This window comes from Pogona vitticeps, chromosome 5, assembly GCF_051106095.1.
Source record: "Pogona vitticeps strain Pit_001003342236 chromosome 5, PviZW2.1, whole genome shotgun sequence".
In the NCBI taxonomy this organism is placed as follows: Eukaryota; Metazoa; Chordata; class Lepidosauria; order Squamata; family Agamidae; genus Pogona; species Pogona vitticeps.
In genome coordinates this window covers 139289510-139315808 of record NC_135787.1, presented here as the reverse complement: position 1 = coordinate 139315808, position 26299 = coordinate 139289510, and the positions used below count along the sequence as shown (strand labels likewise).

At 40.6% G+C, this 26299-nt stretch overlaps 1 protein-coding gene across 2 annotated transcripts in view; it reads left to right on the top strand.

Annotated features, from left to right (window-relative positions):
• Window positions 1-26299, top strand: part of NELL2 (neural EGFL like 2) — a 140987-nt gene that overhangs the window by 65402 nt on the left and 49286 nt on the right. For both annotated transcript variants that reach the window (XM_020795538.3, XM_073000446.2), the window contains exons 12-13: window positions 925-1053; window positions 9385-9510. In XM_020795538.3, coding sequence (XP_020651197.3) covers window positions 925-1053; window positions 9385-9510 — 255 coding nt within the window. The remainder of the gene's footprint in view (window positions 1-924; window positions 1054-9384; window positions 9511-26299) is intronic.

The window sequence follows — 26299 nt, the reverse complement described above, 5'->3', positions numbered from 1 at the left end:
CACCAAGACATTGGGCTTTCTCTGTGGTTGCACCATCCCTCTGGAATTGCCTCCTGGTAGAGCTATGCCTTGTTCCCATCCTCTCCATCCTCTCCAGTTTTAAGAGGTGTCTGAAAACATGTATTTTTCAAGAGACATTTGAAGGCAACTTCTACTGAAGTTATTTGCCTCTATATATGCATGTTCTGTTTCGCAGAGTCATCACGTTTGTAATGTTGGTGTCTTTTGTTAGGAGTGGTTGTTTCCTTTAGTTTGTATGCTGTCATTTTATTGTTTTATATGTACATCACCCAGTGCTGTAAATAATTAATGGGGTAAAATAGTAGGACAGCTTCAGGCATATATGGGCAGTAGTCATGGTTATAGGGATGGAGTTGGAGCAAAATGAGATGCAGAAAAGGACCATTCTGTTATTAGTAAGATTGGTCAATAGCTTTCAAAATCTGATTGGCATAAGAATCCTTACAATAGCTATGGGGTTACCCAGTAATTAACTGTACACTAATATGAAAGACTGCCAGGCTGTTAATTGCATACGAAGTACTAGAGCAATGAGATCTGTTTTCAAGAACAGGTAATAGAAAGGGTAGTAGATCAAATGAAGCCTGAACTATTTCTTGAGGCAGAAATGATGAAACTGAGGCAGGATTCTCTGGAAAAGACAAAAATGCTGGGGAAGGTGTGAAGCTGCAGGAAAAGAGGAAGGCCAATTACAAGATGGCTTGACTCCCTAAAGGAATTACAAGACTGAGTTTACAAGAACTGAGTAGGGTTATTGAGGACATGACATTTTGGAGACCACTTAATCATAGGGTCCCCATAAGTCAGAGGCAGCTGGAGGGCACACAGCAACAGTGACAACAGCAACAGGAAACTTTTGCCCTTGAGCTCTCTTTTAAAATGACCTATATTACTTATTTTTAGGCCACAACTTTTGTTCTGAAGGACACCAGTGCTTGGAGAATTCCTTCTGTAGGAACCTTGAAGACCGGGCTGTCTGTAGCTGCCGAGATGGCTTCCGAGCCCTTCGCGAGGACAATGCATACTGTGAAGGTAATTCTTTGTAAAGAAGGCCATATAAGCCATAAACATTAGTGTGCATTACAACATGAAGTATGTATTAATTCAAAACTTGCCAAAGTGATGGCCTCATTGCATGCAGGAATTTAATTTAAAGCATATTAATCAAGCAAAATAATTATCTTTCAAATTAAGGTTTTCTCTTTTTTTAAAGAAATCCAATCTATGACAGAGTATTAGTTAATATGACTGACAGCTTGATTTAGAAGAAATATATTAACTGTGGAATGTGTCCCCCTATTAATCACATCTCAGATAAGCTGAAATCCACATATTAGGCCATATTAATATATCTTCTAAGTTGTTACACCTTTTAATTAAGCCCTTGAGATTTTTCTATCATCATTAAAGTAACAAATATAAAAGAAAGCAGTAGGAGCAAGGTTTCAGTATTTTACAATAATCATCATTTTAATAAAAGTCGTAGAAGATAATCTCTAAATACTGCTATAAGCATGTGTGCCATCATTACAAGGAAAACCTAAAAAGAATATATGTCCACTTTCTCCCAGCTGCTGCCTTCCAGATGTGCTAGAGGGCAGTTTTTGTCAGCTGTAGTTCAACACACCTGGAATGTGGCAGTTCCGATTATTATTGGGCTATAGTGGGACATTGCAAGGTAGGCAGTTAACATAAACCTAGGTCCTTATTTTCTAGGAATACACAATTTTCTTAATTATGCTCCACTTTAAACTCATTTTGGTATCCTTTTCATTTCTGTCCATTTTAATTCCAGCAGGATTTCAAGATTTTGTAATGTTATAAATAATGCTAGTATTTAGCCATTATTGGGCCATTATTTGCTCCCTAGTGGAGAGTATCAAATACCTGGTTGTGTCTTGCATTTAATATTTGAATATAATTGCTTTGCCACTAGCATATGGATATATGTGTGCAGAGGGGGCAGTTAATGAGAAGATGTTAAGGCTTGACGTTTGCTACTACATTTCTGTAAGATGGGACCTAAAGAAACTACAAGTGGAAGGGAATGGTTTGAAGATGATCTTGCTACCATCTTCTTTCCTCAGCAGCTTCTGAATTTGCAGAGGGTGGATGAGATCACTGATCATGATCACTGAAAATCAGACACTTTCAATGAGCAGGAAAAGTCTCTCCCCCCTCCCCTCCCCAAAATGGAATGTTGTTACTTGTAGCCTTAGTCAAATCTCTAGCATTAGAAAAATGTAAGTAGCTCAAGCTCCTCAAAATGCTTTTGCCTTTCCCTTTTCAAAAGGAGAATTAATCGGGACTCCTGAGGGGGGAGGAGGAGGAGGAGGAGATGGCAAAACTGGTTTGCAGGACCAGGATGAGCACAGCTGCATGCAGAGCTATGTTCACTGTAATCTGCTTCCAAGCTTTTGATGAGGGATGTTTGCTTTGCAGGAGGTTGGACTCAGATGACTTTGGGGTGCCTTTCAGCTCTACAATTCTGTGGTTCTATTATTCTTTTTTCAAGTTCCTTTCACAGAACGTCTGAGACCTCTCTGCTATATCAGATCTTTTTCATTGACTTTTGGGAGCAAAATATACTCTGCTTATGTATTGAACTGAAGTGAGTTCAGTAGAAAATCCTTTGTTTGCAGGAACTTCCATATACAGAAGAGTGCATACAATGGTCAAAGACTCACCAGCCCCAGTCTTGGCAGTGGCTCAAAATGCTTTTGCACAGTAAAGACTGGAATGCCAGCTGTGTTCATTCCTTGAGACAACTGATTTAGCTAGAGTGGTAAATGCTTTAGATACATCCTGTTCAGATTGCCTTTGTGTGAGGCGGCTTTTGAAGACCAGAAATTTCACACAGGTAGAAAATGCTGCAGCCAGTCTGTTGACCAGGGCTGGTTACAGGGAACATGCCATTCCCCTGTTACAGCAGCTTCACTGGCTACCAGCCCGTTTCAGAACCTAAGGAAATGGCCGATAAAGCCTTATGTGGCTTGGTTCCAGGTTATCTGATGGACGATGTCTCACCATATACCGTATTTGCCGGCGTATAAGGCGACTGGGCATATAAGACGACCCCCCAACATTTCCACTCATAATGTAGAGTTTGTTATATACTTGCTGTATAAGATTACCCCCTCTTCCGCATGGGGAGAGTTCGTTTTGCTGCTTTTGGTTCCTTTCACTGGGAGAGAGTGAGGGTTCGCTGGAAGAAGGACAGCATCGGCGGCGAACAGCTGACTGTCGGGAACCAGCAGAGAGGCCGCAGCCCTTTTGAAGAGGCGGCAGCCATTTTGAGAGGCAGCAGTCATGTGGTCATCTCAAAATAGCTGCTGCCTCTCTGCTGGTTCCTGACAGTCAGCTGTTTGGCGCTAGAGTCAGGCTGTTCCCAGGCTACCAAGGAGGGGTGGGCTAGGTCTACTCGATCTTACTACCAGGTAAGTGACTTCGCTGGGAGAGAGGGAGGGTTTGCTGGAAGTGCACCCGGCGTATAAGATGACCCCCCCACTTGGAGGCATGTTTTTCAGGGCCAAAAAGTCGTCTTGTACTCCGGCAAATACGGTAACTCGCCTATGTGTTTCTTCTGCACCACTCACAAAACAATGGTCTCTGGCCTGACTTGTACGAAAGCTAGCATTTGTGATTTGTTGGTGGTCTAATAAAGGTGTCACCTCCTCTTGCATATTGGTAGTGTGTAAGGACCATACGGCTTATTCCCCTTTTCCACATTTGTAATGCTTGTGTGAACCAGACATCACTATTTGTAGAATGTGTTCAATATAATGATTGTAACCATTGCAGTTATTAGACACATCTATTACCTATCTCCTACACCTCTTCTTTCTCAGAACTGAACAAGAACAACAAGTAAAATTTCTTCTCTGTGAATTAACAATCAATTACCTTGTCAGGTGAAAAAAATTACTAAAGTGATTTTTAAAAGATTTACTTTCAAGATAGTTTTTTAAAATAAATATCTTTTAACAAAGTAGCGATTTTCTTGCATAGTTTTACATGCACAACTCATTTTGTGCAAGCTCTTGTTTTGTTTACTATGGTATCTCTTTTATTACAAGTCATGAAATTAGTTGTATGTGTACAAGTTCACAACAGAATATTGGCTAAAGAAAAGAGTTTCTGCTGTAATCTCAGGTTTCCCTCAAATCACCTGCAATCAGTCTCATTGCAGGTTTGTCAGGCAACTCCTGGAATCAAAGCAGGAACTCTTTAGCTAGCAGCAATCCCTCCCCACTCCTGGATGGCATTATTGACAGCAGCACATTGCTGGTAATTAAAGAGTTCCCACTTTAGTCTCCGATGTTGCTTGTTCAGCCTTTAACTTGCCAGCAAGGAGTCTCACTTTAGGCTATCTTGGCTATTTCAGCAACCTATATGCATACTTAAATACAGTGGTGCCTCGCTTAGCGATGTTAATCCGTTCCGGAAAAATGTCGCTAAGCGATTTTAAAAAACCCATAGAAACGCATTAAAACTCGTTCCTATGGGCTTAAAAACTTACCCTTCAGTGAAAATCCTCCATAGTGCCGCTATTTTCGCTGCCTCTTAAGCGAAACAAAACAGCCATTTTGTTTTTCCGGCAGCCATTTTGAAACTGCCGATCAGCTGGCTAAAAATGGGGGCTTTGTGATGATCGCTTCCCCATGATCATCGCAAAGCGAATTTTCCCCATAGGGACCATCGCTAAGAGATCGCTTTTGCGATGGCAAAAAGTACATCGCTAAGCGATTTCGTCGCTCAACGGAGCGATCGCTAAGCAAGGCACCACTGTAGATTGCTGTAGACTGCTCTTAGGGTTCCTTAGGATTGGGAGGCATGGCCAAAGACCTGGGGAATCCTTTTTGTGTTTCCCCTGGCATGGTCGACCTGGACTCCTCTTTTTCCCCACGGTTGTGGAACATGGCATTAACAATGCCTTACCGTCTGGTTGCTTTGATCTTTCCATTGTTATTTACAATTTGGAACCTTGTATTGCCCTCGTCTGCCTCCTGTAAAAACTTGAACTCACAAAAAAACTATTGGAGGAAAATAAGACCTACAAGCAAAGAGCAGAGGGATAGAACCAACTGCGGTGGGGGATTGGGGTCTGTTATATCATATGTGCATGTATATGTGTGTGTGTGTGTGTATATATATATATATATATATATATATATATATATATATATATATATATATATATATATATATATATATATATATATATATATATATATATATATATATATATATATATATATATATATATATATATATATATATGCATGTGTGTGTGTGTGTGTATATATATATATATATATATATATATGCATGTGTGTGTGTATATATATATATATATATATATATATATATATATATATATATATATATATATATCTTTAATTCTTGTTCTTGTTTTGTTATTTTATTGATTATTTAGCTGTAGAGTTGATTAATTTTAAATTATTTTATTTTTATTTTAATCTTATGTTAATGGTCACTGGTAATCATAATTTGTTTAATTCTCTCACCACTGTGAGAGAATTGTGTTTAATTTATTTATTTATTCTTTTCCCTCCCTCCCTCTTTCTCTTTTTCTTTTCCTCCTTTTTTCACATGGATAGGAGGGCCTGTTTCCCCAGCGAGGGGTCCAATATTGGTGTGATAATGGTTAGAGGGAGGTATGGCATTGGCACAGTGCCTATTCGTGTCAGAAGAACAGTGAACAGATGTTTGAAGGCTGTTCACTGTTCTGACACTGTGATCAACTGCCAAAATTGAGGTAGGCAGTCCAGCTGGCCCTCCACTCTGAAGTTGGTGCTGTTGAATGCCAGGTCTGTATCCAATAAATCCCAGCTTATACAAGACCTTATTCTGGATGAGGATGCAGACCTGGCGTGTATAACAGAGACCTGGATGGGCAGGGAAGGAGGGGTCTCTTTGACCCTTTCCTGCCCTCTGGGTTAAGCAGTGCAGCACCAGGGCAGACTGGAGGGGGGGGGAATTGCCATTGTTTATAGAAAATCATTAGAGTTTACAAGGTGCTCCTCGGTTGTGAAGCCAGGCCTGGAGGCCCTTCATGTGTGGCTTGGGGCCAGGGATGGTACTGGGATCTTGCTGGGTTACCATGCCCTCCGCAACCCAGCCACCTCCCTACCGGAGCTGGTGGACTTCGTCTCCGCGGCACTGTTGGAGTCCCCGAGACTTCTGGTCCTGGGTGACTTCAACATCCAAGGGGGAGGGGAAGAAAAGCAAGGGAAACATGCAGGACTCATTGCAAAAGGACAGAAAACAAACAGAGCAGATTGGAAATGCACAGAGAACAAAGGGACAAGGTTGGAAATGCACAGAAAGCAAAGGAAAAAGCAAGGGAAGCATGCAGGACCCATTGCAAAAGCACAGAAAACAAATGGAGCAAATTGGAAATGCAGGGAGAACAAAGGGACCAGGTCGGAAATGCACAGAAATCAAAGGGAGCAGATCAGAAATGCAAAGAGAACAAAGCAAAAGCAATGGAAGCATGCAAGACACATTGAAATGGGGTAACACCCCCAAAGCAACCAACATCCCCAAGACCCATGGGAAATGGGGGGCGGAACCAAAAAACAAATAAACCCCCCAAGATCCATCACAGCACAGAAACATAACCCCCCCAGCCGAAAACCTGCAAAAATACCAAGAACAGTTTTTAAAAAGCATAAAGCAGAGCCATACCTTAGCAGGCGGCCTCCTCGGATCGCACGCTCTAACTGCCTGGGCAAAAGAGTTACAAAGAAGCAGCCTCTTTCACCACCTACAGTTAGCAATTTGAATTTCCTGCCTTTTTCTTCTCCCTTTTTCTGTTTGTAAGTGGAAGCTCCGGTCGCAAGGAAAAGCAATTTTTGTGTGTGGTCAGAGCTGGTCGTAAATTGAATTGGTCGTAAGTAGAGACATTCGTAAGTGGAGGCACCACTATACTGCCAACTCAGATTGACAGATTCCTTACTCAGTACTGCCAACCTTTCCAAGGTTTCTGGCAGGATTCTTAGCCCTACCCGAAGATCCCTAGTACTCTCTGGACTTGTCCAACTGGCTATTTTTGGTGTGGGGTGGATCAGACTACAAAGGGTTTGTTGAGGTTGGATGGAGGAGTGATGTGTCATTTGGTATGCTCCACCCACCCAAAGAGCAAATGACCCCTTGAAGTCTGAGTAGCTGTCAATTAAATGCTTCCCCATAAGGTCAGGGGAAGTGAAATTATTTTCTTTTACATTGCTCCTCTCTCCCTCTATTGGCGCCATTCCATTTTGTCCCCTTGCCCCTCCTTGCTTCTCTTCCCTTGTTCTCCCCCTACTGTCTCTCTTACTCTCCCTCAGAATCTTTAGCCACGATGGCAGTTGGAAACTGAGGCTGCTGGAGGCTGCTGCCCCCCCCCACTAAACAGGATAAACAACAAGCATGCCAAAAAGAATGCATGCCCTACCACTGGGTCAGAAAAGAGCACGGCAGTTTTTCAAGGGGAGGAATGCTAGATCTAAGTAAAAACACATGCAGACATGGTCTCTCACCCCGGATCCAAACCATGCCATCAGCAATCCCATACATTATATCTATATGCTAGTGTGGACACCCTCTCTGGCAGTATGCCAGAAGCCAAGAAGAATGGGTCCAAGTTGGACCCATTCTTCTTGGCTTCTGAAGTCAAATGTATGCTCAGGGTGGTACAGTGGTTCATGTTGGAAGCTGGCATGACTTTTTGTTGTTTTGTTTTGGCTGGCCCACTTTTAAAAGTTAGTTGCTTCTGAGTTAGCGTTTTGAATAAAGATCTTTTTTTTTCTTTTAAATGCTGTTTCACATACAGTCAGACACTGCAGTGTTGTCTGTAAAAAATTTTTTATTTTAATCTGTCGTGGACTTTTATATATCTTCTAAAATTTAGGTCAGGTTATATTTGCTATTTGAAATAAACACAGGGCTGAAAACAATGTTTTTCTGTAATATACTGGAGTGAAGCGATTTGTATTACTCAACAAAAGCAGCAGTGAGGAACTCACACTGAAGAAAAATCTGTGTTTGCTGGCAAATATTGCGATTCCTGCATCATGGCATAGTGGGCGATACCGGGGGGTGTAATTCATTCGTGCACAGTCAGATACATAATGTATAGGAACTTCAGGGTAACTGCAGAGGGGGCACAGCTTCTACAGTTCCAGCCTTGTGCTGTTTATGCTGCATCAAGTTGAAAGACAGCTACCTAGAAACAGTAGCTGGAGTTCAAAAGAACCATCTGTCTCTGACTGAACATGACTCTGCTTCAGGGGTATGTTTTTTTTTTTTTTAAAGAAAAGGTCAGCAAGTGAAGATAACGTGAGAGTAGAAGTAGCAAGATATGTATCAGGTTAAGTTTATGTTAAGGTCACTTCAAGTGATCAGAGACTGCCTCAGAGAACAAGAAAAGTGAGATACAGTAGTTTTGTGAGGTTTTTTTTAGTCAATAGAATGGAAAGTATGTTTTATGTCACCAGGCTGGATAACATTATCGGGAAAGAGCAGATGAGCACCTAAGAAAGGAGAAAATGTAGTGGGTCTTTCTCATGGTTGGGAAAGATTCCTCATTAAACAGATCCCAGAAGTGGTTAGACATGGAAATGGAAATACTGTTTGGGGGGGGGGGCAAAGGGTGGTGTTGAGACTGGAAACCGAGAAACTGCCCATGCTGGCTATGACATAAAGGAAAGACTTGTGATTTGTTACATCAGATGGAATGCTGCTTATTCAGGAGCAGCTTCTATTCATTGTTAGGATAGAAGGCAATTTTTAATACTTAAATTTTTCTCATCTTTTATTACAATGACACAAAAGTATCAAAATAGAGTCAAAAGGAAAAAAAAGGAACCTCTTAAATTTCATTCATGCAATTAAAAATAACTTCAGTTTCTTCCAGGTGCATCAACTGGACCTTTATCAGTTCTGAAGCTTCTGTAGATTAACCTACCAGTTACATTTATATAAAAGAGGTATGGGTCTAGTTAAAAAAGAAGAAACTTATTAGGACAAATACAAAAATAACAACTATCATGGCAGGAATTATAAATGGTCATATCATTATAATCATCATCAGCAACAACATAATAATTATTATTTGTATTGATTGTACATGTTTAAGGATGTTTTTCTTACCAAAGATATAAAAGATTCCTTTTTTCTTAAATTTTAAAAACTAGCCCGCTTCTATAAATCGATATCCACAGCATCACAGCTGTGATCTTATGCCCAACAAATAAGGCAAAGACAAATGCTCTAGTATGTGGACTAGTTTCCAATCTGTGTAAACTGTAGGGAACCTAGCAGTGATTGTTCACCAGGCTTTGTCTGCTTTTTCTGCAGATATTGATGAATGTGCTGAAGGGAAGCATTATTGCCGGGAGAATACTGTATGTGTAAACACTCCAGGATCGTTCATGTGTATCTGCAAAGCAGGTTACATCAGGATTGATGACTACTCATGTACTGGTAAGAAGTGTAACTTGGTGGCAAAGATCAGTCAGTATTCTGAGAACATTGTGCATATTGTGACAAATAAAAGGGAAAGAGAAACTGGAATAACTAAAAAATATTTCGCTTTTGGAGACACACTGCATGTCATTTGTGTGCAAGTTCTGTTAGGAAAATTAGTAGCCTGTTAGGCTGGCTCTGATTTGTATCCACTGATGGATAGCTCAGTGGTTTAGATATCTGGCTGCAGAGCCAGAGGTTGGGAGTTTGCTTCTCCACTGTGCCTCCTTGAAAGGGGTGGATTTGGTGATCCATAGGACCACATCCAGCCCTGCAGTTCTAAGATTATGATGCTGCTGATATTTTTATTGTTTTTAATTCCTGTATTTGAGATGTGGAATTAGAATATTTTAACATGATATGTAGAAGAGCATGATGACTTGATAGCTCAGTGAGTGAGGCATCCGACTGCACAGCCAGACGGGTTGAGAGTTTGATTCACCACTGTGCATCCCAAAAGAAGAGCCAGCCTGTGTGGCCTTGGGCAAACTGCACAGTTCCAGGATGCCCCCAGTGGAAGGGAAGGGTAAAACCAGTTCTGAGTACTCTCTACCTAGAAAACCATGGAAATGATCTTGGTAAGTCAGAATTGACTTGCCTGCATGTAATTATTAACATTATAGGACAACATACTATTTTATAGTTTTAAAGCTTCTTCCAGACTATAGTTGGCTTCTTTCAAGAACATTATATGACAATATTTCAGACATTTGTGTCAGTTCAGATTTCAAAGAAATTATGATTTCCTGCTATGTGAAGAAACTAAAGCAATCCTTGGGCTCATTTTTCCTCTTTTTGCTATGAGGAAAAGACTCTTTCTTTCTTAAACTAACTCCAGTTACCTTTGACATCCATATCGGAAGTGTATTTCTTAGTACATTTTATGTCCTACCTTTTTTTAAATCATGGGACTTACGCACATAAGGAAGAATATTCCTCTCAGTTTGTGCAAGCGGAAGGCAACTTCCAAAATACATGTTTCATTTCTGTGGAGGAACAATCCATTTTCCTTGGGGGGGGGTTGGTTTGGGGGAAAAGGGTCACTGGAATAGCTGAACATCAGGAGCTATGTCTTATCTTCCTGCAGTTGGAGGTGGGAGGACTATTCTAAGTTGGAAGGTTGAATTTTGCTCTGCTTGCCTAAGGTTTCTAATTTTTGCGATTCCCCTTTCCCATTCCAGTCCTATAAAATGTAACCCACCATGAATGCTCCCCCTCATTCCACTTGATATTTCTGAAGTGAACCTCGATCATGATTTGTGATTGAGTTGTACTATTGTTTCTTGATTCTTACCCCAAATTTTGCCAGAGGATAATTTAAAAGGATAGGTACAGGTCTCAGGTATTATAGCTTAATTGCAGACATTTTCCCTCACATAATCTCATTCTATTAAGAAATGGAAGTTATTAAGATATAAGGAAGAACAACTTATTATGGTACCTGCTGATTTGCATTGTTTTATTGGACTCTGTTAAGAGAAAGTCTTTAAGAGATGACATGGTGCAGTTCAGAAGCCAGATTTCATCCAGATTCATAAAATGAGTGGCATGATTAGTTGAGCCACTATCCTAGGTTGCAGTTCCCTGGTTCAGAGCCAATTCTGACTTAAAATTGTGTCTCTAAGCAGGTATATCCGAGTGCAAAGCATATATGTATTTCCTCCAGTCAAAGTTTGAAGTTGCTGCTGCTGCTGTTTTTAACTGGTCTTTTTATTGATCTGATTTTTACTTAGCTGGTTTATATTACTTGTTGCTAAGTATGTTGGGAACTTGTGAGTGGAAGGAGAGAATGTAAATAAATAAAAAGCTAGAAAAGTATGCAGAAGCTATATCCACGTGGTTTGCTTTAGACTCGGAAGAAAATGCATCACCCATCCTATATTAAATTGCTGAAATAACGATGCTAGGGATAAAGGGAACTTTATTTTTATGTGGAAGGACTGTGAGGTCAGATCAGTTTTGCTATTCAGAACCATTTCTGAAGTTGTCAAGTCAGAGGTCTTCTCACCTTGGCTTTAAAACAATGAGAGTTAAAATTACTAGTGTCTTCCCCATCACTGTTTCCAGATGCTTTGCAAGTTCACAGTGTTAATTTTCAGCGTGCTTTCCTTTTGATGAGAGGCATGATGAGAGGCATGATATTTTGGTACTGATAACAAATTAAGGTTTGACCTTGAATTAGGGTGTATGTTTAGCTGTAATTCATAAACAATGATGTTACAGCTGGATTTGTAAAGTACCTTAGAGGTCATATAGTCCAGTTTTCTGCAATGGAAGATATGTAGTAGTGAGAGAGAGAAAAAGTATATTGGAAGGGACTTGCAATTTAAGACCACACATGCAGGAGGTTTTACAACTACAGTACGTAGTTTTAAAGCTGCTGCATTGCCTATTTAGTGATCTTGTAATGCATCCCCCTGAAGCTACTAAGAGGGAAAAACTGGATCCTGGGCCAGTATGAACTGTCACACTGAATCTCAACACTTTACATTTGTCTCTATTGAATGCCATCTTGTTAATGTGAGTCAAGGGTTCCATCCTGTGTTGATACTTTCGAATCTTCCATCAGTCAGCTGCTGAATGGTGAGTCAGCACTTACATAAATCTCATTGATTTTGCTCGTGTACTTTTCAGTTGGATGAACAATTGGATTGAAGCCCAAGAATTTATTTTTATTTTTTTTAGCTTGTTATTACAGGCTGTCAAGTTGGAACTGATTTATAGTTTTTAGTTTTACCTCTAGTTTTTAGGATCCCTCATAAGCCCTTCATCTTCCTAACACCATTCTTATACATATGGGCCTCTTTAATGTACTCTCATTTGGTTATATGCCACTTATTCTATCTCCTATACATATACTTTTTGAATCTCAGCTCATCACGTAAACAGCACATTTTCTTCTTTACATATCCCTAGCTTTTCCTTCTCATGGAAGGAGACTATTCTTCAGTTGAGCCTGTGCCTCAGCATTCTAATTTTCAGGATCACACATTTCTCTTGAGCTGTTTTCCAGGGATGTTGGAAAGTCTTCAGGTCCAGGTCCTGAGTCCAGGCCCTTGGGTCTGAGTCCCGAGTCCTACACCTGAAGTTCAAGGCTCGAGTCATTTGCCCCCCCCCTTCCCCTGTGTCCCCACTGAACAAACCTGTGAAGTCTGAGGGATTGAGAGAAAGGCCTCTCCTGATTATCTTAACACCTAGGAAGGCTCATAAAGGGAGAGGTGGTCTTTGAGATAGCTTGGATCCAAGCTGTTTAGGGCTTTATAAGTTAAGCCAGCATTGTGCCCAAAACTGGATTCTTAGTCAGTGGAGTTGCTATAAAGGGGTGGGGTGTTATGTGATCCCTGTGACCAGTCAGCAGTCTGGCTGCTGCATTTTAGACCTGCTAAAGTTTCCAAACACTTCAGAAGGCAGCCCCACGTAGACTGTGTTACTGTAGTCCAGTAGGGATGTAACCAAGGCATGTGTCACCACGGCCAGATCAGAACTCCAAGAACAGGCGCAGCTGGCACACTAGTTTTATTTTGTGCAAAGACACTCCTGACCACCACTGAAACCTGGGCATCTAGGCTCAGAGACAGATCCAGGAGCATCTACAGCTGCACACCTATGTTTTCAGAGGGAATGTAACCCCATCCTGCACAGTGTGTAACCCTGTTCCTTGATCTGCCTTTTGACTGACCAGGAGAACTTCAGTTTTGCCTGGATTAAGTTTAAGATTATAGGATTTGCTCTCATCCAGTCCATTATTGATACTAGACACTGATTTAGAGCCCAAACAGCTCCCTCAGATTTAGATGGCATGTAGAGACATGGTTGGGTGTCATGGTGACACCAACCCCAAAACTCCAGACATCCTTTCCCATAGGTTTCATTTAGATGTTAGATAACAATGGAGACAGAACAGAACCCTGAGGGACTCCACAGACCATCATCCAGGGTGTTGAACTGGAGTCCCCCAGCATCACCTGAGTTCTCTCCTCCAGAAAGGACTGGAGTCACCATGAAACAGTGCCTCCAAGTCCCATCTCAGAGAAATGGGCCAGAAGGACACCATGGTCTGTGATATCAAAAGCCATGGAGAGGTTCAGCAGAACCACTCACCTTGCCCAGTTCCTGGCATAGATCATCCATCATGATAACTAGAGCAGTCTCTGTCCCATAACCAAGCCTGAAACCAGATTGAAATGGATCTAGATAATTCTAGATGTTGTAAGCCGCCTAGAGTGATCACAATTGACTAGATAGGTGGGATATAAATGAAATAAATAAATAAATAAATAAATAAATAAATAAATAAATAAATAAATAAATAAATAAATAAATAAATAAATAAATAAACTCATGCAGGAATCCCTGGAGCTGAGAAGCCACAATCATCTCCAGCACCTTGCTCAAGAACAGATTAGAGATTGGTCTGTAATGATTCAGTATTGTGGGATCCAAAGAGGGCTTTTGCAACAATGGCCTTACTATTACCTCTTTTAAGCATGCTGGGATCCTATCCTGTTGCAAGGTGGCATTCAGCATTCTTCCTACCCAATCAACCTGCCACAAAAACTTATGGAAAACTGATAATTATGCCTTCAATATATAATTTAGAATTCATTTGTTGGGTTTACATATAATCAACAAACTGAACCATATACTTGTTTCCTATAAATTGCCTAGTAGCAATTAGAATCTAAATTGAATAAATTACTGGAAAAGGAAATAATGCAAGATTTTATTTATTTATTTATTTACAAGATTTTTTAAGCCGTGCCATTACCCTGTTTCCCCAAAAAATAAGACCTAACCTGAAAATAAGCCCTAGTATGATTTTTCAGGATGCTTGTAATATAAGCATTACCCCCAAAATAAGCCCTAGTTAAGTGCAACCCCATCCTTCACCATCGTGCAGCAACCAGAAGATGACATGACTATATTTTAATAAATGTAGATTTTTGTACATGAAAAAAATAAATAAAACAGCCCCTGAAAATAAGCCTTACTGCATTTTTGGAGCAAGAATTAATATAAGACCCTGTGTTATTTTCAGGGAAACACGGTACCAATATGTTTGCCAGACCTTTTTCCCCCCAAGACTATATTGTGTATTTTGTACTAAGCCACAAGTGATTTTATTACAAATGTAAATGTAAATATTAAATGTAAGTTATAATAAATGTAAATATTGAATAATACAACAATAACGCTTTTAAACTATTATGGGTGTGAAGAGATTGTGCAATGAAGGGTGTTTTAAAATAACTTATGCTGCATTTTGCTTAATGAGGATTGAAAGCATAGCTAGATACAGTAACAATTCTTGTTTACAATGCTTACTCAAGAGAAAGCCTAATTCTGTTTCATAATTCATAATGTCTTTGACTTTAGGCTTATAGTATGCACCAAGCTGACTGGTTAGCTCAGTGAATTAGATATATGGCTGTGAAGCCAAGGGTTGGATGTTTAATTCCCCCACCGTGCATCCCAGGAGAGCCAGCCTTGTAACCTTGGGCAAGCTGCACAGTCCCAGGATGCTCTCAGAAGAAAGGAACAGTAAAGTACTCCTGGATAAGGAGTACTTCTAAGTACTCCTTATCTAGAAAACCCCCAAAAGGCTCACCATAAGTTAGAACTGATTTGATGGCAGGTACATAGCTAGTACAGTGGGGTCTTGACTTGCGAACTTAATCCGTATTGGAAGGTGGTTCGCAAGTCAAAACGTTCGCAGGTCAAAATCTGCATTCCCATAGGAATGCATTGAAAACCATTGTAATCCGTATCTGCTCTGTACTGTCCATAGAAAGTAATGGGAAGCTGCTGTTCCGCCTTCTGCCACTAGAGGGGGATATTTTGTAATCCCAGGAAGGCGAAACAGGCAGCCCAGCCATTTCCTCCGAGCTCCGGCGGAATGGGCCGGGTGGAGATGGGAGCAGCAGCAGCACACCGTGCCCGGCCATCAAGGCTCCCCGCGGCGCTCCCTCCCTCCCTGCCCAGCCTCCGTTTACAGCCCCAGCCCAGGAAGTTGGAACAGGCAGCCGGCCCCCGCGGCGCTCCCTCCCTCCCCGCCCGGCCTCCGTTTACAGCCCCAGCCGGCTTCCCTTCATTCAGGCAGCCATTGCCCACCCAACCGTGCCACACTCGCCCTCCTCGCTCTCCTCCCCAGCCCCTCGCTCACCCAACCGCGCCCCTCGCCCTCCTCGCTCTCCTCCCCTGTTTCCATCACCCGCTGTCCGCGCCCGCCTAGTTCCCCAGCGTGGAGCCCTCCCAGCGACAGTGCCACTCCGCAACTCACTCCCGCCCTCCTGCGCGGGCTCACCGGGGCGCTCGGAGGCTCCTCCGCCGTCCTCGCCGCTGCCTTTTGCCACCGCCGCCGGAGCTCGGCTCAGCGGGGCCCACCCAGGACAGGCAGAGGCCCCGGCCGGGCTGGAATTCTGGCAGCCGGAAAGCCCCGAGGTGCCCCAATCCCGGAGCAGGAGCAGCGCCGCCGCCTCTCACCCCGCCGCCGCCACCCGGCTCCAGGTGCTTTCCCGCTTTTTTAAAAAAACTTTTGGGTTCGTACCTCAATTCTCCGTCCACAAGTCAAAATGGACGGAGAAGTACGTAACTCAAAAAGTTCGTACCTCGGGCCGTTCGTAACTCAAGACCCCACTGTAGTAGTATGCACCAAAGTTATATTTCCAAAACTGTGTTATAAAATATCTGTATCAGCATCAATCCAAGTAGGCAGATGGATACACAGTTCTTGAGAGAGAAGAATTGTGGCAGAGGTGGCCATGCATCCCAACCCTATGCTTGTTATGCTTCAAGGTTACTAGAAAAGTGCAGGTCAACATACTGTACTATACTTATAGAATTTCCAGTATGGAAGCATACATTAAATCTTCTAGCATAGTGAGTGGAAAGCAGGCTTATTTCATACTTCTTTTTAAAAAAAGGGAAAAGAAACTCAAACCTTTATTTTTATAAAATCAATGTTTTCTAATTTCTTTTCCCTCTGTAACTCCAGAGCCAGCTGAGAGCAGCTGTTTATCTCGCTATCCAATTATAACAGGACCTGTTCCTTTCTTTGTCTTGTTAACACACTTGCTCTCTTTGCCCCCCTGCCTATTAATCAAGCTGTTCTTGAACCCAGATGTGGTCTTGTTCTTTGGTACAGTCACTTTTAATGCAAGCTTAAGTCTCTAAGGATTTCTATCCAGTACTTGCCAAATGAAGTATAAATTTACACACAATAGAAAAGAACTGAGAGCCACAGAAACCAGATTTCTCTCAGTGAGTTTTTTTAAAAGTGGTTTAACTTTGCATGTAACCATTATTATTTTTTTAAATCTAATTTTTCATGTGAGAATCACTATGAATTGTGGAGACTGGAAATGAAAATGGCAAGAACTGCATACTTAGAAAAAAGCAGCAGTGCCCTTTTATAAGATATAAGAATGAAATACTCCTTGCAGCTTAAATTCATAGGCAAATGCTATTACTACAGGTGGAAGGGAAACCAGATGTGCAACTGGCACCTTGTTTACTAGCCATTGTGGCTTTCTGCAGTTTCTCTTCCACAGAATTCTGGCCATCACTCTTAAATGAATACTTTTGATAATTGGTGTTGTTCATCCTGTTGGCCAGCAAGAGATTTCAATTTTTAAACTGCTTACAGATGAATGGGCCACTACCTTGACTTGTGAGGTAATCATACTATAGTTAGAGCCAGTTTATTTTCTGCCACAGCCCTTTGGTTGTGAAGATGGATACAGAGCAATAGCAGAACAAAGGGATGTTTAATTCTTTGATTAAGAAGTTAGTACAAAGCCTAACTTTCAATTATTTTACTCCTTAACTATTGTAAAAGTACCCCTTAAAATACCTAGCATAAAATTAAATGCAGTAGTGTTTGAGTGTACAGATTAAGTTAAACAATGTATCACTGAATTCCAGACAGCATTAATGCTGACATCTGTTAATAGCTTTTTAAAATGTCAGCAAAGGTCACTGGTTGCCTAGTAATTTATCTTGAGTTTCTTGCAAATGTGGTTAATGATACTTCAAATGCTACTTCACAATTGCTACTTCTGCAAAACCGTTTTAGTAGTTTTATTGTTATTTCACATGGATGATGCAGAAATGAAAACCTTAGCTTAGAATTATAGTCAAAGTACCTTCCTGCTCTGAAGTACTAGTTCAGAACTAGCAGGAAATGACCTTGTGGTTTCTGCAACCTGCACATAGGTTGCAGAGCAATTCAAAGAATCTTAGAACAGATTGTGCTACAGAAAGGTATCCTACCATGTTAAAATATTAAATGTGTGACAAATCTCAGAAGGGTTGGAAGGTACCGAAGAGAATACATGGATGTGTGGATAGCATGGCACTCACAAGGCTGGAGTAGACTCAGACGGGGGTTGGTACTTAGAGTTGTGGAAGTACGCTCTACCCAGGAGATGTTTAGGCAGCTAATATACCTGTCTCTTCTCACAAGTTGAACAGGTTATCATCTATTTAAGACTTCTTCTCCATTGGTGGTTAGTTGACACATGTGTGGCATGTTCCTTTAATAGAGTTTGGCCCATTTGGTCCTTTTTCTTGTTATCTACCTTATTCTCCCTCCTGCAGTAAATCATTTATTTATTTTTATTTATTTATTTATTGGACTTATATACCGCCCCATAGCGCTACAAGCACTCTCCGGGCGGCTTACAATTTTTAATTATACAGGCTACACATTGCCCCCCCAGCAAGCTGGGTACTCATTTTACCGACCTCAGAAGGATGGAAGGCTGAGTCAACCTTGAGTCGGCTACCTGGGATTTGAACCCCAGGTCGTGAGCACAGTTTTAGCTGCAGTACAGCGTTTTAACCACTGCGCCACGAGGCCCATGTTTTCTTCTGGTGGTTAGAGAGGAGGCAATTGTTCTTATGGGAATACTTTTTGGAGCTGACAGAGAAACGTGGAAAGGAGGATGAGGATGGCAATATAGATATATGGGAGCAATGTTCTGAAGATAATGCAAATGACAGACATGTCCTCTGTGTTTTATGACTTAAGCTGACATTCTTTTCATTTATTCCCTTGAATGCCTTATGTGCCTAAATGCCCACCCGTTGCTTAATAAGGCACTCAGATTTGTTTTATCTGTCTATAAAAAGCCATGAGAAGCAAAACAATCATGGATTCTTGCCTCTTCAACAGACTTGTGTAAGTTGATGAGTGCATCACAGAATACTGTAAGGGATACATCTGACCTTCCCTTAGCATCTGAATAACCAGGACACTTGTTGTGTGCCATCAAGTCAGAGTCAGTTTATGGCAACCCTAACAGGGCTTTCCAGGTAAGTCAGATATTTAAGGAGTGGTTTTACCAGTTTCACCCCATCCCAGTGACTGAAGACAAGGTGTTTTATGAACAGTACCCTGGTTGAGGAATTCCTTCCTCCTCCAGGTATGGTCGATTTGGTTCCTTCCTTACTCACCATTAGAAATGCTAGTACAAGTTGTTAAATGATCGTGGTGGCTGTGGTATTCTGGGAGGTGGGTACCCACCCACCCAAAATCATGTTTCCTACCTCAACACTGTGGGAGGTGGGGTCTGTTCCAATTAAAAGCCACCTGTGGTTGTTTGGCTGCTTTACCTACTGTAAAATATCTACCATGTATTTATGGAACTGACACTTTCTATCAAGGTTTTCCACCTGAAAAGTAACTAGATTTCTGTTGATTCCTCTCTTTTAATAAGATTAGTTGTTTATTATATGCTTTTATTTATTTATTATATTGTAGGTTAAACATTGGTGTATTACAGCGACATGGTGGTGCTGCGGGTTAAACCGCAGAAGCCTTTGTGCTGCAGGGTCAGAAGACCAGCAGTTGTAAGATCGAATCCACGCAACAGAGTGAACTTCTGTCACTTGTCCCAGCTCCTGCCAACCTAGCAGTTCGAAAGCATGTAAAAATGCGAGTAGATAAAATAGGTACCACCTCGGTGGGAAGGTAACAGTGTTCCGTGTCTAGTCGTGATGGCCACGTGACCACGGAAACTGTCTTCGGACAAACGCTGACTCTATGGCTTGGAAACGGCGATGAGCACCACGCCCTAGAGTCGGACACGACTGGACTAAATGTCAAGGGCAACCTTTACCTATTACAACAACTCAGAGCGCTGGTGATGACCTTTAAAGCCCTATACAGCTCGGGTCTGGGCTATCTGAAAGACCTTATTCTTTCACAAGAGCCTGCACAGGCTTTCAGATCTAGAGGAGAGGTCCTTCTCTTACCCCATGCCTCTGACACACACATTATGAGATGTAAACTTAGTACAAATGCAAGAGACACTGATTGCCATGACCATTATCAGATAGGGATCTCCTTGCCTAAGAAAGTTAGATTGGCAACCTCCCTGGTGTCTTCTGTTGGAATACAAAAACCTTCTTGTTTAGGCAGGCTAACTGCCAAGGGCAGGGAATTCTAAGGAACTACGATACTTTTCTATTGCTAATTTGCAACTTGTAATTTTTTTAACTGCCAGATTTTAGATGGCTTTAAACTATACAGTGTTCTGTTTTTTAAAAAAAATATGAAAAGTAATTTAATTATGTTCTAATATTTGTAAAGTGTTTTTTAAATGTTATTCATTTTTAACTATACTGTAAACAAATGTGCACCACTTGCTGAAAGAAAGTGACATGTAAATCAAGTAAATGAAACAAATAAAATAAAATGGATGGTGTAAATCAATAGAATCTTGTTTCAAACAGTAGTATATGAAAGCTGTGTAAAAACGGGAAATAGTTGCATGAGTGAAAGCTGTTAAATAATATTTAAAAAGGTTTAGCTCTTTTAAAGGAGAGATGGCAGTCCCAATTACCACTGAATTGTAATACTCCGCAATCCCAGATAGCATAGCCTATTAAGAAGGATCATGGAAGTTCTTGGCCAGAAACATCTGGATGGCCATTGTTCCCTTTTGTAAAAACAAAATTTTTTTGGCACGAATATTTCTTGTCCTTTCCATTTCCTTTTGAGCAAATGGATTTTGTTCATATCCCCGATGACATTCCAAGCAAGGGCAGATTATAAATAATTAGCTCATAAACTGATATTCAAGTTATAGGAAGCTGTTTGTTGAAAGGATAGTGAAAGCTGAATTTGCACTGCTTTCATCAGTATTGGTCTTTAACTAATTGGATTCAGGATATGAGTATCTGCATAAAAGTATAACATGCATATTGAGGGTAAAGATTGCACTTACAACATAAGACACAGGGTCTCATAAAATGATCACCAGGGAAAATATATTGTCAGTAACAGTAATTACACCTGATAATTGTGTCATTTTGCTCTGTTTCAGTCCACTGAACAGGGTGCCTTATCAGTTGCAAAGTGCTTTTTACCTTTGATGTTCAGGGTTTTAGAAAATCACACACAGCTGGTAATGACGATGAAAGTAAATAATATCTTATGTTGTACAGCTAGCTACAGTAAATAGCCAATTCATGGGTGCAAGTCTTTGGGAAAGTGAGTTTCCTGTTAGATACTGCTTATTTATGTCAATATATTCCAGTACTTAATAGATGTGTTAGTTAGTCTTATTTTTAAAACCCTGGCTAATTAGTTTTTGTTTAATTGGCATGTTATATATGGTGATAAAAGTTCTGTCAGTAACATGAACTGGATTGAGAAGAAATAGTATTTTTATTAATTATTTGTATATTAAAATATTTGAAAGCTGCCCTTCACCAGATAGATGGCAAAAGATCACACAACAATAAAATGTAAAGCAATAATCAAATTCATTCATTAAACACTTTTTACTTAAAAACATAGTACACGACTCCCAGCACTTCTACACTTCACTTGATTGTGTGATGTACAATTGAATTTCAGCAGTCTATTTCTGTGCCTAGTACTTCAGCAGACTCAAACCAGGTTTATTTCTGATTTATTCAGTTTGATTAGGATTGAAATAAAACAACAGGTTGCAGAGATTATACATGAGACATGTTTCTCTGTCAAGGCACCAGTGGATTTGTGTGTGAGCGGATAAAATTAACAGTTGTTGCAGAGATTTATGTGAAATTTGGTAATTGTTACAGTTATTCATGCCCTACATAGTTTTTCAAGTGCTAGATTGGTAAAATGTCTACAAAAATGAAGGAGAACATACATAATATTTGGTGGATAATGAACAAAGGTTGTAAAGAAGCAAAATTAATGCATTTTAATAGTTCTTTGCCCTCATCCCCTTCTCCTATCCGTAGAGCCAGCGTTTGTTTGTAGAACATCTCCATGGTCACATGGCCAGTGCAACTAGACACAGAATACCGTTACCTTCCCACTGTGGTGGTACCTATTTATCTACTCATGTTTACATGCTTTCAAACTGCTAGGTTGGCAGGAGCTGGGACAAGTGATGGGAGCTCACTCCTTCGTGTGCATTCGAACTGCTGGTCTTTTGACCTTGCAGCCCTGAGGCTTTTGTGGTTTAATCTGCAGTGCCACCACATCCTTTTTTTTAATGGCATACTAACAGACCAAAAATAAGATTGCGAACTCAAGGGATTAGAAGTAGAAAAATAAATTAAGACTGCATCTTTATGGGCTCTGAAAGGATGTCTTACGGGAGTTAAGATGATTCCGATCTGCCTTTCTGAAGTCAGAAAAAGAAGTTTGCTCTTAGAGTGCAAGGTACACCCTCTCAGAGCTACCATACCCCTACAGCCTTTGCGCTACTGTCTTGGACAATTTTTGCCATTAAAGGCAAAACAGGGTGTTCCTCAAACTGTGAGTGTACCAGTGAAAGAACTGGGAGAAAGCTGGAATATGCATGAGCCAAAATCTTCCCATTTCCCCAAATAACCACTAAATTTACATTACTGTCACAGGGGGTGTCTTTGAGAATGGACAGGCATACAACACCCTCTACCCCCCCCCCAACTGGTATAAATCCAGGAGGCCTTTGGATATGACAAAGTCTTGCCTTCTGTTCTTCTCTCACATTTCAAGAATAGAAGGACTGCTGTGTAAAATGCTTGTGCAGGCATTGGCAGGGGAACAAACAAAGTCAAAGCCCTGTGCATTCTCAGCCGCCAAGGTGGACAGATTTTGAAGTCCTCGTTATCATCACTAGTGACAAAACAAGACATAAACTGTCAGCTCACTGTTAGACTTTCATAGGGTTGAAATCCAGACAAGTTGGACTTTATCAAAATGTCAAAAGCTCCATGTTTTGACAGATTCACTGACTCTTTTTTATTTATTTTTTAATTTTTTTTACTAAACTCAGTTTGTGGACAAGTACAGTTACATGCTGGGGTTTATGTTAGAAAATAATGTTGCTTTTTGTATTTTCTTTCAGTGTCTCTGTTTTTATAACACCCTGCAAAAGTGATAACATTTTCCAGCACCCATCCAACAAAAGTACAGTGGTGCCCCGCATAGCGATGTTAATCTCTTCCAGGATTAATGTCACTATCAGGATTCTTCGCTATCCGGGTGGGGAAAACCCATAGGAACGCATTAAACTCCGTTTAATGCGTTCCTATAAGGGAAAAACTCACCGGTAAGCGAAGAATCCTGGATCCGGCGCCATTTTCGCTGCCCGGTAAGTGAGGGCAGGGTGTGAAAATGGTGCGGGTGGCCATTTTCTGCACCTGGCGGCCATTTTGGAACCGCCGATCAGCTGTTCCACAAATGGCCGCCGGGAGCAGAAATGATCACAATGCGATGTTTAGCCTATCTAAACATCGCAATGCGATTGCATTAGCGACTGCAAAAAACGGGTCGCTATGCGGATTTGTCGTTAAACGGTGCGCTAACCTGAGAATGAATGAGGTTTTTGTGGATGCAGCCATGTAAGCCACATAACCTCTGCAGTTAGTGGTGTTTTCATGGTGTAAATAGTGGAAGTTTCATGATGTATTTACCAGAACTGGCCTCTTCTTCTTGTTGAATACATAGCATGGTCTCTAGCCCCTCTAGTCACTAATTCTGGTAATACATTGTAAAAATACTTTTTCTGTTGTTTTTTCCCTTTTCTTTTACCATGTAATTTATAGTATTTACTATTATCCATGGTTTTCAGTCAGGGGGGGGTTGGAACCAATCCCCCATGGACACGGGAGTCCTACTTTATCTGTGAGCCTTAAGTGATGCTTGTGAGTATTGTAAGCTCTTACTGTATGCCATAGCCTAGTTGCATGTAAAGTCCCATTGACCATAGTTTCCAGGAATATGTAGTTCTGTTATAAAGACTTGAACGATAATGGGGCAGTGCAGGAAAGTTAAAGTGCAGCAGAGCAAATCAACATTCTGTAAGGCGATTCTAAAAAGGAGGGCACCCAAAACAAAAAACTATAACTTTGAAACTGGACTTTGGATCAGTACCAAATTTGGCACAGATGTACCAGACAGTCTGCTCTTGCTCTGTAGAAGTTAGTTTGGGGAAGTATGGGCAAAGGGTTTTCAAGTTATGATCTTTTAAAAGAGTAAAGCTGTTTTACCCCCACCCCCACCCCATACAGAAACAGGTAACCCTAAACTTCTCCAAATTTAAAACAGTTCTTACAAACTGAAAAGACACATCTTGCTTATCTGAAAGAGAATGGTTGATCCTGCCTGTTTTGTTTTTATTTGTTTGTTTGTTTTAAGTCTGGAAAGAATTCAGAATGCAAGGACTAAAATACTGATCCTCAAAAAAGGCCTTTCAAAAGGGAAAAACAACCAATTTGTTATAAGACAGCATGTGTGGAACAGGCTTGCCAGCAAGAGCCTTTCAAAATAGATACATTGTTGCAGCTTCATGGGGTGGGAAGTGAGATATTTCAAGGGCACTGAAAGGTCACAGAAACAGAGTCAAAAGACAGTTGTTGTTTTGAAAGAAACAGGCTTTCCTTTTTAAAAATGGATTGGCAGTCCTCCAGAAAGGGGCATTTTACTATGTGCTCCCAGGGAATTTGCCTACAATTTTGTAATGCATATTCAAAGTATTTCTGTATTGAAAAACACAAAGCTGTTGTGTTTGTCCCAACCCTATTGCTTTCAGTAAGCATTACTGATTTCTGAGACTAGGTTCCTGGTACAAGTTTTCATATGGGAAATCATTTCCAGGTCTGGAGCAATCAAGACCCAATTAGTTGACTCTCAGGAGGAGAAAATTTTAAATCCTTCCTGTTCCTCTTCCTAGCTATATGGTTTTTTCCTCAATACGTTCTGCTTAGGTCTTGCAAACTAACAGTCATGGCTTCCTTTATCTAGACAATCTTGTCTCATGTTAGGTCTTCCTCTCTCCTTACTGTCCTTTTCCGAGCAATGTTGTTTGTATTGCAATGACCAGATAGGCGGGGTATAAACTGAATGAATGAATGAATGAATGAATGAATGAATGAATGAATGAATGAATAAATAAATAAATAAATAAATAAATAAATAAATAAATAAATAAATAAATTTTTCTGGTCAGTTCTATATTTTCATTGCATGTGCATGGTAGCTTCAGTTTACTCATTTTTTCTCTAGTGAGAGTTCAGGCTTAACTTGTTTGCGCATTCACTTTTGTCCCTTTCTGGTTGTCTGTGATATCTGTAAGGCTCTCCTCCAACACTACATTTCAAATAAGTTTATTACAGTGGGGTCTTGACTTGAGAACTTAATCCGTATTGGAAGGCGGTTCTCAAGTCAAAAAGTTCTCAGGTCAAATCTGCATTTCCCATAGGAATGCATTGAAAACCATTTGATCCGTATCTGTTCTTTTCCGTCCATAGAAACTAATGGGAAGCTGCTATTCCGCCTTCGACCACTAGAGGGGGATATTTTGTTTCTTTTTTCCTTAGGTCAAGAAAGGTTCAGGGAAGGCAGGGAAAATACAGTCCAGGCAGTACCAGGCAGTCTGAAGACTGTCTCCCAATCCACTCTCTAAACGCTGGGAGGAGTGAGGAAGCAGACAGGCACGCTTTTCACTGGCCAACAGTTAACTGAAAGTTCAAATTTCGCACTTTCCCTGCCTCCCACTTGGTTTTTTCAGTTCTTAACTCAAATCTAAGTATGTAAGTCAAGTCAGGATTTTCCTATGAGAGTGGTTCTTAAGTCAAAATGTTCTTAACTCAAGCCGTTCTTAAGTCAAGACCCCACTGTACTTTCTTCAATATCTTTCTTTTATATAGCATAGATAATTTTGACCTTGGATTCCAGTGAAAATCTTTGCTAACTCTGAGCTTTCTCACATTCTACATACATCTTTTGGAAAACATGTATGTAACATATTTGTAGAGCTTTTGGACCAGTATAGCTTTCTTAACTCAAGGAAAGGTTTTGGAAATTAGAACGAAGCTTTCTAGTCTGCATTCTGTGGAATGGACATGGCAACATTAGTTTACCTGAGAGGTTAAAAGATGTGCATGTTCCTCTATTGTATGTATTATACTTGGTCATATCTTTCCTTCACCATTTCATTAAATCTAAAATAGTCCTTAAAAATATTTTGACACAGAGGACTACAGCCACATCCTTGCTGTTCTTGCTTCTATCCTGTCCCAGCAACTCCTGTGCTCATTTTATGGGATCCACTAGCAGTGGGTAATTTTATATGAGGGAAATTTCTGTTGCAAATTTGTATAGTATAATTGAATGTCCATTAAAAAAAACACACACACAGAAGAATAAATTATTTAAAAAAAACTCTGGATTACAGATGTGGGATGTTGTGCTTCTGCATCCATAATTCACAATGCCAGCAGGAAAAAGGATGACAAGCTTTGCATAACAAAATAC